This window comes from Neovison vison, chromosome 12, assembly GCF_020171115.1.
Source record: "Neovison vison isolate M4711 chromosome 12, ASM_NN_V1, whole genome shotgun sequence".
NCBI lineage: Eukaryota > Metazoa > Chordata > Mammalia > Carnivora > Mustelidae > Neogale > Neogale vison.
Genome location: NC_058102.1, coordinates 121,026,406 through 121,042,945, shown reverse-complemented (window position 1 = coordinate 121,042,945; position 16,540 = coordinate 121,026,406). Strand labels below are relative to the sequence as shown.

General features: G+C 50.9%; 1 protein-coding gene and 1 long non-coding RNA gene across 10 annotated transcripts in view; one reads left to right on the top strand and one right to left on the bottom strand.

Annotated features, from left to right (window-relative positions):
• Positions 1–16,540, top strand: part of FRMD4A (FERM domain containing 4A) — a 606,410-nt gene that overhangs the window by 586,563 nt on the left and 3,307 nt on the right. For 5 of the 7 annotated variants that reach the window (XM_044228298.1, XM_044228296.1, XM_044228301.1 and 2 more), the window contains one exon: positions 1,379–1,475. In XM_044228298.1, the coding sequence (XP_044084233.1) occupies positions 1,379–1,475 (97 nt within the window). Of the gene's footprint in view, positions 1–1,378; positions 1,476–3,721; positions 3,794–16,540 lie in introns of all 7 variants that reach the window. The other 2 variants (XM_044228297.1, XM_044228300.1) reach the window with 1 other exon arrangement.
• On the bottom strand, positions 5,211–16,084 carry LOC122892130. 3 transcript variants are annotated; one of them, XR_006381369.1, is made up of 3 exons: positions 15,998–16,084; positions 10,287–10,610; positions 5,211–6,810 (listed from the first exon to the last, which is right to left on the bottom strand). It is a non-coding gene; the product is annotated as an uncharacterized LOC122892130 (long non-coding RNA). The 3 variants fall into 3 exon arrangements; XR_006381368.1 differs by lacking the exon at positions 15,998–16,084 and adding an exon at positions 14,083–15,190; XR_006381367.1 differs by lacking the exon at positions 15,998–16,084 and having other exon boundaries at positions 10,287–11,165.

Here is a 16,540-nt window from a genome sequence, read left to right as displayed (position 1 = left end):
ACTTTCTCTTCCCAGCTCCTGCCTGGAAAACAACAGTGTGACAGTGGCCATCAGTGCCCAGCAGTGAGGGGACAGGGCTCTCAGCACACACACAGGGCAGGGAGGTGGGGGCATGGCCAGGAGGCTCTGCTCAGACTGACCATCGGGAAAGAAAAGGGAGGAGGTTGAGACATAGTAAAATGATTTTAAAAAATGGAAGAATAAAATGAGAGTGAGTAGTCAACAGAGGGAACTCCAAGTGAGGATCTGGCTTGTGACGGGCGTTAGATGAGGGTAATCGGGGGAAGGACAGAAAAGGGGGTTCACCTTTGGGGAACAGGAAGGGATTCTTGGGACCTGGAATGAGTGGGACAAAGAGGAGGGACGGGCCACCAGCCTGTGTGCACCAGGGCTCACAGCTCCTGCCTTCTGTCCCCGTTGACTCATTCATTATGGCCCATCGACCAAATGACAAGTTCCAGAGATGAGAATAGAAGTGATTCAGGCAGCCAATGAGAGAACCATGGTCCTCGCCCCTCTCCATGTTCCTCCTTCATCTGCTATGGAAGCCCGGCAAAATGTGCCTTGGACTCTCCAGGTGGATTTTGGGAAGGAACAAATGAATGCATTACATGTTACCATTTAAAGAGCACGAGCCTCTGGAATGGCATTAGCAGCTGCCAGCTGATGGGAACAGTGGTTTCTGTTCTGTCGAAACAGTAGAGCTTGCCTGGTAGATTGGCTTCCTGGGCAGAGATTCGGTAGCTCTCCAGGAGCGTATGGTAGGTGACAATTCAAAGCAGCTGTCTCTGAGGGTTACTGATGAGAAAGATTCCGTTCCCAGGAAGGCAGAGGATGCATTCCAGGAGGATTTACTTTACGTGAATTTTCCTAGCTAGAAAAATGCCACCCGTATCCCTACACTAGTAGTCAAATTTGGATGAGCTTTTCTATAGAGGCCCTGCGCCCTTGGACGTGTCCTCAAGTGGTCAGTTACAGGCCTGAAACAAGGAGCAAGTGCTGGCCATCTTTCTGGAAGTTCTCTGTTCATAGCACCGTTTTAACAATGGGGCCACATCTGAGGATGCCCGGAGGCCTCTCTCCCTGGTGTCCAGAGAGATGGGCTCTTCCTGGGGCTTCAGATTCCCTGCCACAGTGGGGGTGTCGCCATCTCTGTGGCCACTTCCCAGTGCAGAGCCGGGGCCTAGGATCCCCAGGTCAGCTGGACTTGGAATGGAGCTGCATGCTTTGAGAATGAAAATGGAACTGGCCAAACGTGGGGGGCAAGGTTGGCATCTCCCCACTGTGACGCTGCTGCGGGGTCATATCTAGGTTTTCTGGAAGGAAGTTCACCTGAGTTGTGTGTGAGCCCTGTCTCTTCTGGGTCCCCTCTCTGCAGCTGCCTTACCTCAAAGCCAGAGAAGCTCAACACCGTCGAGTGAAATTGGAGCGACACCCCCAAGCAGTCCCCACCACATCCTGACCTGGCAGACTGGGTGAGTCCCCCTTTCAGACTTTCCAGGCTCCTCTTCTAGGCTCTAGAATGATCCTCAGCTTTCCTTGTTAGTGAGGAAGGATGTAGTAACAAGTACAAGATCCTAGTGACAGAAGGGTTTGTCAGCAAATACATGGTGAGGGTGTGTTCCTGGGAAACCTCTTCCTTCCCGAAGAAGCTGCGAGAATGCTGTTCCCTCTGACCTGGCTCCTTTCCATGGCTGTTCCTTTAGACAGGCTAGGGGTCTCAGATCTCTCTCGACACTGGTCCCAGGAACATGGGGAAGGTCGGTGCCCGAAGGTAGACGGCGCTTCTTGGTCACAGCCTTTGTATTTCTGTTCAGATGGTCTCAGGTGGACTTGCAGGGCCTGGCAAGAGGCAGAGGATCTGAGCATCAGGCACTGGGCCCTGTGCAGGCTTCACTCGCTCCCCAGGGTGTCCCGTCCAGGAACCAGGATGCTTCTGAGGGAAACGGTCAGGAGGCTCAGGGCCCGTCTCCATCCTGGCTGGCTGCTTGTTTGTAACAAACACCGAGCACTGGGGACAGGCACCCTGAGAACCGTAAGACAAGGTCCACCCAGGTGAAGCAGCACTCCGTTCCTTCTCGGGCTCCAGCGTGGGCAGAGCGCCTCTGACCTCGCAGACAGAGCCCGAGGTTCCCGAAGCTCCGAGGACGCACGGAAGCTGCTGTTCTCGCAGTGCCTGCCGCCTCTGTTGCTCCTCAGATGTCGCCTTGACCTGGCTGTCACATCCTGTCAGTGACCGTGGGGTGAAGAAGCGAGGGATCCCTTGTCCGGCTTTAGTCAGGTCCCCGTTTGCGGAGCGTCCACGGGGAGTTCGGGAAGGGTTGGCAGCTGTGCGGGATCTGGGATCAGGGGGACCTGGACCAGCTCCACTGCCAGCATTTCCGGCTCCTATGCTTGGCAGATTTGTTTCCTTTCCTGTTCACTTACCTGTGGTGGTTTTAAGGCCCGGCTCTCTGGGGCCTTAGTGTTTGACGGAAGGGAAGGCGAGCTAATGCTTATTGAATGCTTGCTGCGTACTCAAAGGCCAGGAGCTTTTTCTAACGCGGAGGCATTCGTATGTCCCTCACTGTGGCCTCGAGGGGCGACACACAGATCTCTGGTTTTGACAGAGGAGGCTCAGAGAAAAGCCGTGCCCTGCCCGGAGTCACACGGCCGAATGATGCTGTGTGCGTTCCCTGACCTCCGGGGTCTTGTCTTTTTCTGCCAGGCCGGTGGTTCTTACAGTGTTGTCCCCAGACCAGTTGCCTGAGCATCTGTGGCCTGGGATCTTGTGAGAAAGGCAGATTCTGGGGCCCACCCATGACTACAAAATTAGAAACTCAGGCGTGGGACCAGGCAGTTGTGTTTGAACGAGGTTCTGAGGCTTGCTGGAGATTGCCCGGCCCTGAGCTGTGCCCCCTGCCGCCTCCCCCTCCATCTGCCGTGGGAGAACCCGCAGTCCCAACTGCAGGGAACTTGCAACCGCTCCCATGTCTCGGTGTACCTTTGGGGCCACAGCTCTGTCCTTGTCCCAGATCATTATGACCCTCCCTTGCATCCCAGCCGCACGCCATTTCCGTCTTGTGGGGTCAGGCAGCTGCTGCAAGGCCTCGGGCCCCAGAGTTGCACCCAGAGAATGTTAGTTTGCACTCCCAGAATGTTAGGTTTGCTCTCAGGATGGCACCTCCCGGGGCCAAACCCTTCCACCCAAGTAAGAACTTCAGGTTTTAGCCTGTTTGGCTCCTCCATGTTTTCTGGATCATGCCCGGTCTGCCCTGATCTGAATGTGACTGACTGACAGCCGGCCAGAAGTGGGTGAACACAACCCCAAAGGCCTACGTAGCTTGTGCTGGTCTTGAAACCTGGGTGTCACCGCAGAGAGCTGGTTGAGGCCTCAGGACCAGCCAGAAACCCACTGGAAACAATCTGGGTCCTTGAAGTGAACCTTTATCAGGTGGAGGTGAATGATCATTAACAACCAGTAACTACTCCCCACGCTGTGATCAGAAAATGGGAAATGGGTAAAAAGTGCCAAAGCCTGCCTTCCTCACGGAACTGAGGTGGTCTCGGACTCACTCCGGGGGCCTGAAAGCTCTGCATGCTGGGATTGTCTGTCACTAACACTGGGTGTGGAGTCAGCCGATCTCTCCAACGTATTAATAAGCTACTAATCATGTCTGTGTCGGTTCCTCTCTTTAACATGACCTCTCTTCTCTTCCTTCTTCTGCTTTCCTTTGTTCAGAGAAGCAACAGAAAACTCACCCATTATGGATGGGTCTGAGTCTCCAACTCACCAAAGCACTGATGAATAGAGGTACCGTAAGGGAATGTTTGGTTCTCCTAGCCCTCCCCCCTTCGCTGCTCATGAGTTTGTGGTCTCACATGTGCTGCATGTGTCCCCCCTGCCCATACCGTAATTTCCAGAAGGAAACTTGTGAATGGTGTGGAAGCTGTTATTGTTATGTCTTATTTCTGGACACCCGTGGAGCTCTGTGTATATGTCTGTTTTTATAGCAGATGTTAGTCCCCATGCTACTTCCCAGAAAAGACCTCAGAGTATGTTCTAGCCCTTTCCAGACTCTGTGTATATATTGGTTTAGTGACTATGGTTTAGTCCATGGAGAGAAGAGCTGCTTGGAGTTGACATTTCAAAGTACCTAAAGCAGACCCGAGTTGACCTGGGCACCTGACGATCACCCATGATTTCGTCCAGCATTCCTGAGGGACAGATGCAGACTCTGCCAAATGCCCTGCTTTCCAGAATGTGGTCCACCAGCATTACCTGGGGGCTTGGTGGAGAGCTGGACTCCTGGGCATACTGAAATTGAATCTGCATTTTTATTTTGTTATTTTTTTTTTAAGATTTTACTCATTTATTTGACAGACTGAGATCACAAGTAGGCAGAGAGGGAGAGAAGAGGAAGCAGGCTTCCTGCTGAGCAGACAGCCCAATGGGGGGCTCGATCCTAGGACCCTAGGATCATGATCTTAGCCGAAGGCAGAGGCTTTAACCCACTGAGCCACCCTTTGCCCTGAATCTGCATTTTAATGAGCTCCCTGGGTGAACCAAATGCACACTGAAATTCGCGAAGCCCTGCTGTAGTGGGCAGAAAACCAGTACCTCCGGGTCAGGTTCTGCTTCCCAGGGCCCAGATTCCAACTGGTAGATAAGACACGGAGATCTAAGTAGCATTTCAAGGGTCGACTAAAAAAGATAAGGATAGTGGATAAAAAGTTATAAGCTTTTTTTTCATCCAAAAATAGAACCCTGGGTCCCAGGAACCATGCTTGAGACCAGGAGTTCTAACAGGAGCCATGCGGGGAGAGGGAGGAAGAGCAGGACGTAGGTATGAACTACCCCAAGACTTCAGAGCATTCCAGGGGGAGCAGGAGGACTCCGGCTTATGGCAACAGCTCTTGAATCTGGCTTCCACGGCTTGGGGTGGGTTTGGGGTGTGGGGGGAGCGGCAGCGTTCCACGGGCAAAAACCCAGATGCAGCAACAGGCAGGCGTGTCTGATGACCAGCAAAGAGCCTCATCTTGTTGTAGACAGTGAGAGTTGTAGAGACTTCTCCCTAAAAAGTAGCGCAGAATGAGGTCCTGAACAAATTAGGAGAGACACGTGGAACAGTTTTTATTGAAAGGTTCCTGAGTTGGCAGATGGGAGATTAGGAAAACAGGGGCTTAGCCTTTGAGAGGAAGATGGTGCTCAAAGAAACAAACTGAGGAAATCGGAGAGACTGTATAGGCTTTATTCAGTAATTCATGACTCAGGCAGCATCTCTAGCAGAAAGGAGCTGTTCCAGATGAGACTTCTCTAGGCAGAAGGGAGCAGGAACACGGATTTATACTAGGCAAAAAATCGACTGGTTCTTGCAAGGTCATTTTTGATTGGGTTACGAACGACTCTGGGAGAACTGATGCTAATTAAGTTGAGGTCTCAGTTTGGTGATGTGGGTCTTAGCATCGGTGACTCCATTTTGGGCTTGTTTCCTTATTTTTAACAATTCCTTCCTTTTAATCAGACTCCTAGCCTCACCAAGAGATGTGATCAAAACTTAAGGCATTAGGGTTGCTTGTAGCTAATGCTCAGTTCTCACAGGTTTTGCTGAATCTCTGTGTGGTACTCACAGGTCAGTAGATCAGGTTCATTCTTTACGCTGGTCATTCTCTTCGTTCCTTTTCTGAAGTTCTGTCCGTAGGGAGATCCTTTCCTGGGTGGTGAACGACTGCGACCATGTAGTTAAAGCTCTTGAGGGCAAAGCGTGCGCGAGGGGGACGACTGTGGTTAGAGCAGAGAACAGCTGCTGAGGAGGACCCCACCGACGGAGTCCCTTTCGTAAGCCCACTGCCGCGTGCGGCGCTCTTGGGTAACTGAGTCTTCGCTTCTCGGGAAGCATCTATCCGAGTTCAGCAAGTGGCACTGTTTAGCTACAGCAGCACCTCAGCTGAGAGACACTCTGGGGCTACACGTCGGAACAGCTCGGGCAGAGAGCCTAGGAATTCGTGAGGCAGGTCTTGTTCTAGAAGCCAATTCTGCAACATCTGCGAGAGTGAGGGAGAAGTCCCAAAGTGCAGGCTCGCTTGAGCTCACTCCTGCCCAGGAGGCGGACGATCTGCCAAGGGAAGCAAACTTGGATACGTGAATGCTTCTTGGTCATTCCTATTTGAGTCTGTGGCTTGGGACTCAGAGGAGGACAGCCACGGAGGCCAGTACAACTCGAGGTCTGTGGTTTTATTTGGTTATTACCCTTGCCTGGTGTCCCTTTCTTTGGACAGAGCCTGGATGCCAAGTTCTCTGGACCTGGGGTTTGTAACCAGGCCTGTGACCTGGTGCAGGGTCTGGTGCAGAGAGGGGCTGCGTTGGGCCCAGGGCAAGTGAGGCGCGGGCAGTCAGGCAGAAGTTTGTGACGGGCAGGACCGCAGGAGCAAGAGCTTTGGGGGGAATCCGGCCGTCTTCCGGAGGCCAGATCACCTCGCCCGTGGCAGTGGCCCGAGACGGGTGCGCAATGGCATTATCTCTGTAGGCCAGGGCCAGGAGAAAGGTGGACAAAAGGATCATACAGACCTTCATGGAGTAAGAATTAGGGGAAGAATGGTCAGAGAGGGAAAGAGCAATTTGCCACACCTTGGAAGGAAGCCCTCAACCTTGACTTGGTACCTCTCTAACTCGTCAGTTTGAGTCTGGCGTCTCCAGCTTCTGCACTGGACCAGACGGGAGGTGGAGCCGCCTTCGGTCACAAAATACGCACCAGGGTTCAGCACCTTGTAATCGAGCAGCAGGGTCAGGGGTCAGGAGTTCTTGGTAGGATTCCTTCCCGAGTCTCAGTTCTGCAAAATCAAGTGGCTATAAATGACAAAACACTTTAAAATGCTCAGATCTTATTGGAGTTCATTATAATGAAACTGATAAGGAAATTTGATTATTTCTGTGATACACAACATTTAAAGAATAAAAACTGAAATTATGCATAACATTATACCAGGACATATCAGATTTCTAGAAACTTCATACATTTTCAAGAATAACATGGTCTATAAAAATAACCTAAGAAGGTTTTTTATTACTTACGTGACAAAGCTTCCCATGTAATTTAACGTAGCAAATAAACCTAATTAGTGAAGCATCTTTTGTAAGGGGAGAAACAAATCCTTTGAGATTTTCCAGGGACACTCTAGAGAAAACCAGATAGAACACTTACATCTCTAGTTCCTTCAAGACGGAATTTTGTTATCCTGAGGCCAGAATTTTACAGTAATTATAAAGCTTTTGAGAGGATGGCAGGAGGAGGGGGGGTGGTGTGGAGATTTGGGGATTGCTAACAATGCTAGGTGGGCTCTGAATTGCTTCCATTTAAATGGCTGTACTTCTGTTCTTGTAAAGACTTGAGTCGTAAGAAGTCAGGGAAGCGGACTCTGATCAGGATTCCCGCCCTTCTGCCGCTTTTCCCAGGCCCTCACCTGCAGGGTCTCAAGCAGGTGAGGCATAAAGTAGAGCGTATAGCCCTGGAATCTATCAGAATTGAGCAAGGCTCTCCATTCATTTCCATTTTAGTTTCCCGTTGGCTGTTTAATGGATTGACTGGTCACAGGTTATCAGAAAACCCCTCAGAGTCCCGTCAACTATGAGAAGGACTCATACGGAGGCCCACCTTTGGGGCCAATAACGGGGCAGACTTTTGTTGACAGTCATGTAGTCTCTTCAGAGGGAAAAGACACTTCAGAGGCTGAGCAGATCATGAGTGCTCGGAGGGGAGAGAGGATAAAGGAAAGTAGGAAGAGTCACGTCAGTGTTATGGTCTTGGTTTTGGGTACCTCTTGTGTCCTTCACTTTTCATTATCCTCTTGCATGACTCTCTTAATGAAGCTATTCTGGAATTGTGAAACCTTGTGGAGGCTTCCGCATGCCCACGAAGGTGGGGAACCCATTCTGATGCGTTTGGCAAACCTTGCTTTCAGGTTGACTTACGTGGATTATCTAACTGGAATGTTCCCAGTGATGGCGAACAACCTAAGGAGGTCAACTGAGGCAGGCTCCAGCGGCCAGAAATGGGGTTCATATGGGAGTGGCAGAAGAAGTGCACTTTGAGAAATGCAGGCTGTAGCAAGCGGCAGGTGAGCGTTGAGGGCTTGGGCAGGCTGGATTTGCAAAGTGTGTGAAGAGGGAAAAGTCCAGCCAGAGTCTAAACGAATTCATCGGCTGCAGGACAGGAAGAGATCCTTGGCTTAGTTCTCTGGTTAAGAAGTCAGTCTCAGTCTTCTGTAAGTAAGTTACGTATTTACGGAAAATCAATTTCTGAGTTCTTAAGTTCCATTCTTCTGAGGGGACAGGGGACGTGTGTGAGATTGTTCATTTCATAGCCTCTGGTTTCATTTAAGATTGAAATCCTTTCACATTCCCCACTGATGCTCAAGATCTTTTGCAGAAACCATCACTGGTAACCATGTTGTTTAGGCATTGTTTTCCCTTTTATTCCTTCCGTAATCAAAGATGTTAGATGGAGCACAAGCCCCTTGGAGGGAAGACCATCTTCACATGTCATGTGCCACAGAGGAGGGAACTGGAAAGGGGATCTCAGTGGCCCCATCTGAACAATAGCAAGGCCAAAAACCAAACCATGCATATTTGCAGGGGACAGGAAAGTTCAGAAAGAGACTAAACCGAATTGGCTTTGGGAGACTGGCTGGTGTCCTCTGATTTCTGGGAAGAGCTAGAATTTGTGTAAGGATAGGTTAATTTTCCTTTATGAGCCTGCACTGATGGTCTCCATTTTGTCCTTGACATAAGTGACTCCATTTTAGTTTGGTTCTACATTTCCCCTTCAGTATCGAGTTAGGGGCAGCAATCATGCAATACACCGCTGAGTGTCTTTTGCAGGGACTTCATCTTTTGATGATCCGTGTTGTTTCTTCACTCATACTCGTATCTTTATTCTTTACCATGCCTTCCTTCAGGGGGAGAACAGCTTCGGGAATCGTAGCCACTCCTGAGCAACTTATATTGGGTCAAAGTGGACGGTCAAGGCAAGGAGACCTTGTCAAGGGTGTAGATGTCAGACAGCTGCTTGCCCAAGGCTTTGAAATGCGTCAGGCTCATTATTTTCACAAAGGCCAGATGGGCAACTCAGTACTTTAAAGAATCATAAAACAAAACGACAAGTAGGATAGAAAGATCCAATTATAGTATATAGATTTAAACCATAAGCCTGGTCTTTTTGGGAACCAGCTGAATAATCAGAATTTCAAGATGAGTCAAACTGGACTTGTAACCAGTGGCTTTTTCTCAGACGATGTAACTGAACCTTGACTTCCCTGGAAGTGTTAAGCCAAGTCTGCATCTTGACTGACTGTGGCACAGACAGCCTGTAATGCCAAGAGGTAATCGAGGGCTAGCCTGCCGTCAAAGACAATTTTAGGCAGAGAATCTACGGAGTCTTGCTGGGCAGCGATAGCCTTAGCACCTGAGTTGTCAGTGGTTCGATGGGTTAAAGCAAAGTCTGGGGCCTTAGCCTGTTCGTGCACCCCTAATCAGCGAGGTAGAGATCAGCCAAAGGAAGCGACTCCTGAATTTTGAATGCTTCCTGGTCTCCTCTAACCTGATAATGTAAATTCAGGGAAGCTGACCAATAAGGTGTCTCAATTTGGCTGCGGAGAGTTGGGGTTCACTGATAGAACCAGAGGGAAAGAACTGCTTATATGTCAGTCTGGGTGCTTAGAGGCCCCAGGAGAAGGATCAGCACCTCGCCCCGGACAAAGATCAGTGCTGTCGAGCTGAAGCGGCCCTGTTCAGGGGGTCAGCGCCACGTCTGCTGGGTCCAGCCAGGGGTTGGTTAGGTTTTTGGCACATTCAGGAAGTCAGTCTCCTAGTCTGAAATAGAGAGTTGTTCTAAATTCCTTGTCAAAGCAGATGCTTCTGGTGAAAATTCTTTGTAATTAGGGGTGAATCTGATTTAGAAAATCGTTAAGAGCCTGGTGATGCCAGTGGACTTATCTAGGGCACACGGGTATCTGTACCTCGTTGGTCAAGGACGGGTATCACTGGAGAACGGTAACAAGAAGGCACTGGGAAAGCCTGGCTGCGAAGTAGAAGCTGACATTGAAGGGAATTCGGATGTGGTTTATGAAGGAGAACTGGCTACAGGAAAACCCGGGGTGCCCAAATCACGGACAGATCAGAGTTTGCGAAGGCTGATTCAGCAGTCTGAGAGGTTGTCTCCCTGGGCAGTTGTCCGTAAGAGGGAGCGTATAGTTTTTCCAAGTCTTTCCAAGGAGTAACAGAAGAGAGCAGATAGAAAAACAACACTTACATGGAGGAGTCTGGTTCATTTTTGGCCGTCATGATTTTCAGAGAGAAGAAGGACAGTGGTCGAGGCCTGGTCCGACATCCAGACTAGCCCTCTGCTGCTGGTGGCTGGAGAGCTTGCGGCTGTTCCTTTCAGGTCCCCTGACTCCTGGACGTTGGGACAGATGAATCCAGGGGCAGATGCCTCCAGGGTTAGCTGGGCAGGAACTGGTCAGCAGTACCAGAAAGGTCCTTTCACAATAGAGTAGATGAGTCTTTGACTTGATGTCCCTTCCAGTACGAGTGCTCTCTGGCATGTGGCTCATGAAGGTCAGGTGGTATTCTTGTTCTGGAAAGAGAGAAGAAGGGGCAATATCCTAACAGGTCTGGTTGGGTAATCTGAGGGTCAAAGTACCAGGAAGGAGGCAAATGCGTGCACCCGCCAGTTCCTGTTCTGTAAGGAACAAGCTTTTCTAAACATAAGGACTTGAGCTTCAGAAAGTCCAATGACCGCATCTTGGTCCAGAGAAATTCCAGAGTTGCACAGAAATTTCCTAATGGGGTTTCAATGATGCCTTTAGTCCTTTCGACTAGTTCTGGAGATTAAGGAGGGCAGGGCGGGGCAGCCTCTAAGGCACAGGAAGGGCTGTGCGTGCCCTGGGGTCGGCAGGCCAGGGACATGGCCTCTGAGGTCACTGTGCAAACCTGTGGCAGCGGCCCAGGTCCAGATGGTGTTCTCAAGTGATCTTGTTGCTACAAAACTGGCAGTGGTTTGTTGACAAGGAAAGCTTCTTTTTAAGACAATTAATTAAAAAACTTTTACAAATTAATTTTGGCATTATCACCCAGAGGTAGAAAAAACATCACCCAACTACAACATACATCCACAGACATAGAGATCTTCAGCTTTCGTTTTAAAGTGTAGCCAGGAGAACAGTATGAGAATGCAACACTGACTAGTTTACAAAAGAACAGCTGGAACTAAATCATGTTTCTGAAAGTTGGGATAAATTCAGGTTACCGGCTCAGACGGCCAAAGCATTTGGGGAGAAGACATTTAAGTCTGTCATTCACCTAATTCCAAATAGCCTCCCCCCTTTTTTTCTCCTTCTGGTAAGAAAGACCTCCCTGAAGTTTGCACTGGGAAAGGGATGGCCTACGAGACAAGTTCTGCAAGTAGAACATTCCCATCATTCCTGGGAGAAGGCCTTTGTTTTTAAATTCACATCAAGCCTCTTGAGACAAACTGGGAAGGTTTGGGGATTGGTCAAAATGACAGGTGGGATCTGACTTGCTCCTGGAGCTGTACTTGTTCTGGTGAAGATGTGATTTGTCCTCCGACAGGAACCCGCGTTTTTCATTCCTCAAGAAATCGGGTTGCGACCTGAGAGACATCACAGGCTGACCCACCCATCCCACCCCACCTTCAGTTAGAATGGAAATCACCAGATTCCTGTGTTCCAGATTTAGAGCTTCGTCTCTGGCTTGTTCTAGTAAATCTTTCCACAGATGGCAGCAAAATGTTTTTCTTTCCCTCTGAGGACATGGGGAGAAAGCCGCCCATGAGGTTGCTGTCAGGCTCTGGGGAGGATCGTCTGCTTCCAATCTGGCCAACTTCTGACCAGAGAGCTTCCTAAAAATCCTTTGAACTCTGTCAGGTTTGAGCCCAAACAGTACCTATTCCTGGCTAGGACTGAACACCACTGTGGACACAGAAGGCGTCCTCAGAAGAGGGTACAGAGAATACCACTCGCCCAGGAGCCAGAGCCACTCCCAGAGATGACCAAAACAGGCCGAGACACTTCCTGAGGACTGGCGATAAGCACATGGAGTTCAACCCACATTTCTGCCTGGCCATATACTGGGGGGGTGGGGGGCAATGTGATGGCTGCCAAGCTCAGCTCTCAGGACCCAGGAGACAGGAGGGCAACAGCTGTCCCTGGGAGAGAGAGGTTCAGTAACCCGTCAGTTTGGAGTTGGAAAGAAAGGAACTCCAAATTTTACCTTCCTCTCTCGAGTGGGCTACAGAGATTTGGGAGAGAGGACTCTGGTAAGGATTCCTGCCTGTCGCGGGCTTCTGCTAGATTTTCCAGGATTCCCATCTGTGCGCTCCAGAGCGAGTGGGGTTTGAAGTACAGAGTGTATCTCATGCACTACCAGAACCTGACAGGGGTGCCCCAGGTTTAGTTTCCGCTGGGCTCTTTCAGGGGTCACTGGTAGCAGTTACAAGAGAATCCCTCGAGGGCCCCGTGTGGGGACCCTCCTCTGACAGCTGTGTTACAGGCTCACGTAGTCTCTTGCGGGCTGGAAGGCCATTCGGATAAAGGAGTAATACCATGAGCGCTTCGGTACAAAGGAAGGTAAAGGGGAGTAGCAGGAGTCCCAGCAGGCGGACAGTCTTTTGTTTTAGGTACCACCTCTGTCTTGAACTTTTCATTACCCTTTTGCAATGAATCAGAATTAGTGAAGCAGTTCCAAATTTTGAAGCCTTCCGGAGGCTTCTGCATACCAATTAAAACATGGATCCCATTCTGTTTGGGAACCCCTTACATTCACGTGCACGTCTTAAATGAATGAATGTGTCTCACTGGAACATTCCTCATAGGGATCTCCAGGATTCTAGGTTGTCTTCAGTACTGCTGGTCTGTGTGCATGAGACACCATAACTATTTTTAGCATGAAACCCCTGGGGTTTGGTGGGGGCACCCAGAGAGCCTTGAGATGACTGGGATCCCATTTGGGGGAGTTTTTCCAAGAGGTCTGACCTAAGACCAGGTGTCCCTGATTGCACGGGATCGTCTGGTGGGTGACAGGTGACCCGGTGTGAAGCCTACATGTCCGTAAGCACCTTATCCTTACACAGCAGTCTTACGCTTTGCAGAAGGTGGTCTCACAGAAAAGTGGCAAGTGTTCTAGCAATGTCCACGGTCCCAATTCACTGGCTTGAGAACAGGGAGAGATTCTGGACAGGTTTTGGCTGCTCAGGAGAGAAGTGTCCATCTTCTATTGATCAGGGAGTTACAGGACATCAATGTCTCGGCATTTACGATCCATCCTTCTGAGGGCATGTGCCTAAGCGGCTCCATTTCACATTCTCTGGTCTTGCTCTGGACTGAAATTGCTTCCCAACAGCCACGGTGATGCCAGCGTGTTTAACCAGACGGCACCCAAGCAGCTGCGCCAGCAGGTGGCACATGCCGTTCTCTGGAACCAGAGAACACGAGCTCTCAGCTGAGCCTTCGGTCTCTCCGAGACCAGTGAACACCCCAGAAGGACGTGCCTCTGGTTGGGGTTCTTGGGGCCTTTCGCAGTGTACCTGGTCATGGAAGTTTTCTTGAGGTCGACCTGGTGGCCATCTAACGCATTCCGTAACCCACTTACCCCAGCACTGGGGGGCAAGCGCCCTAATGGCTTCTCAGTGCTTGGCTTGTGCCCACCCATTTTGCAGCTTTGGCTTCTGAGGTTCTCATGAACATCACATCTGTTATTCCTTCACCTCACGGGCATGTTAATAGACCCGCAGTAACCGCAGAGATGATGCCGCCGTGCACTGGCCAAAAGGAGGTGTCAGGTGCGCACAACCAGCAGCCCCCAACACATGGGCCCTGGGGACTAACTGAGACTAGGGACTGAGCTTCCAGATGCAACCATCGGCCAGCTCAAGCCAAGCAACCACGCCCTGGCCTGGGACTGCAGGTGAAATGAGGGCCGAGGACTCAGAGCCACATGTCAGGCCAGACAGTGTTCACTTAGACCGGGAAGCCACTTCCATGGGGAGCTTAACGCAAAGAAAGCAGAGCTCGGAACCGAGAGGAACTTACCCACGGCCTCACAAACAGTGACAGAGACACCTTGGGGTTCACAGTCTCCACTGCCTGTGTTTCTTGCTGTCCCCGAAGCCGTGTGAGGTCTCCTTGGGATCCCAGCACTGCCACCAAACTTTAGGAAACAAAATTCAACTAAGTAAAATTTCGGGATCTTACTGGCTTTTAATCAAGTTGCAACCCCAGTTGTTGAGGAACTAAAGACAGGTGTCCCCGTCTTACTAATTCAGGGTTTACAGGAATAGTCCCACAGCTCTGGAAGCAATTCAAAGCCCTTCCACTAAGGGTTTTTGTTGTTCTTGTTGTTACAAATTCCAAAAATCCTTCTTGGAGGAGCTTGCCTTCTCTCTGAGACATAAATGCTCCAGCTGGTCTCCTCCAGGACCTGTCATACAGGCCGTTTCTTTCAAGTGCGAACTTCAGGGCAGTCATTCTTACCAGAATGAAAAAAGAGGGCAAGTCTATTTGGAACTTAGGTGAGTGAAAATCCTAAGTATCTTCTCCACAGGTGCTTCAGCCGTCTGAGCAAGTAGCCTTAATTTATTCCAACTCCCAGAAACAATTTGGATCCAACTGTTGTTTTAGAGATGGATGGGTTTTCCAGTATCATGCCTGTCTCGTGGTTTAGAGCACAAGGGGAGCCAGACCTGGCTAGTTCTCATTCATCTCTGCCTCCACTTCCTGCCCCCGCTAACTATAGTGTCATGAGGAAACACGTTCTGGGCTGAAGGCTGCTTGGCCTTGCTGGGCCTCTCTGAAGCTGCGGGCGGAGGATTCTAACTGGCCCACCTGGGTCACTGGTTCACCTTGGGGAAGGGGAAGGGCAGCGTCAGGACCACAAGGAGTTAGGGAGGGACCAGCCCCCAAAGTACAACATATAGGTTCCCCCAGTGGATCCAACCACCTCCTGCCAGAAAACTTTCTCAGTCCTCAGGCACATGGCGAACGGCACTTCCAGGGCCCTGCACCACTCACATGCCCTAACAGGTGCCCATGGCCAGCACCAGGAGGAAGGGCCCGTATGTCACTTTGCTCCTGAAAGCGGCCTTCATCCCACTGGGTCAGGAGTCCTAGCCCAGGACTCTCAGTAAAGGCCCCTGGATGCCACCGATGCCTTGGGTTTTCCAACTTTTATGGGTTTTTTAAAAGCCAGATGAGAAACATCTACAAAACCACAATGCCTTCATCCGTTCGTTCCTAGCAAGGTCGGCCAGTCAGAGATGCACCCAACAGCTGCTCTCGCTCACCGAATGGCTCGTGGGGCTGGGGGAAAGGTGCTCGCTCGCCTCACTGCAGGGCATGGGGTTCGGGGTTGCTTTTCTGCCACCCCAAGCCCTAGCGCCAAGGGCGGGGAGAACCAGGACTCTTCTGACATACGCAGAAGCCTCATGGTGTTCCCAAAGCAGCAACGCTACTCTGAAACAGCGTATGCTCTGGGGCCTACACACACCTACTGCCCCGGAATCACAGACCAATGTCACTCACAGGACATGTTGCTTCATTACCTGGAGGCTCCAGGCCTCTAGTTTCATCGCTGTGGGACTCGTTACAAATCGACACTCAGAGGATAGCAGGAGCCATGCTAGGAACAAAGGCAACAGCATCCAGGGGGCGCCAGGCCCGACATGCAGTGCGTGAACAGAGCCTAGAGTTGAGCGGGCCAGTGGTAGGGCTGCGGCCAGCGGGGCAGGGGAGAGGAGGGCAGGCCTTCATCTACCCAGGCCGCAGGGGCTGCTCCAGGCCCTTAGCCTGCCTCTGGATACCAACCGGGCGAATGCCACCCGCTCTCCTGGGTCCGTGGCAGTGAAGTCTGACCTCTACTCTTGCCCCAAAAGAGCCAGTTTGGGATCAGAAAGGGGCGGTTTCCTAGTCCTGAATACTGGCCTCGGCCTGTCTGTAGTCACCTCCTCACCTCTCCCAGCCTCCACGGTGATGCGTACCTCGAGGACTTGAAAAAGTCTCTTTTTTCATTCTAGTGCCCAATACATTTTCCATACAGTTTCTGTAATCAGAAAACAGTGGATATAATTTTAAAAAATAGTGCAGATTCAGGAATTTTTTAAACTCCTTTCAAAATATCATCTCCATTTACTTGACACTCTAGGACCACACACAAATGCAGGGAAAGCTGGTGGTGCCTGAGGTCCCCTGGAGGGCGGCCCAAGCAGCTGCTCTCTGAAAGAGGACTCTAGGCATCCCAGAGGTCTGCACGCTCCTGAGGCGCGGGCGCAGAGGGCAGGGCCCAACTGGAGGGTTTCCTAGAGTTCTCAAGCCCCCGTCTCCCTCCCCCCCTGCACAGGTGTCCCTGGTGCAGGGCTCCTGAGCGTGGATTTCTTTTTTCTTGCCTGTGAGCAACTTCCCCCTGCCGGGCCCTGACTCAGGCGGACCTCCCCACGACCCAGGGAGACCCCCCGCAGTAGCAGACTGCTACGTGTGAGGGCGCACGGACTTGTGC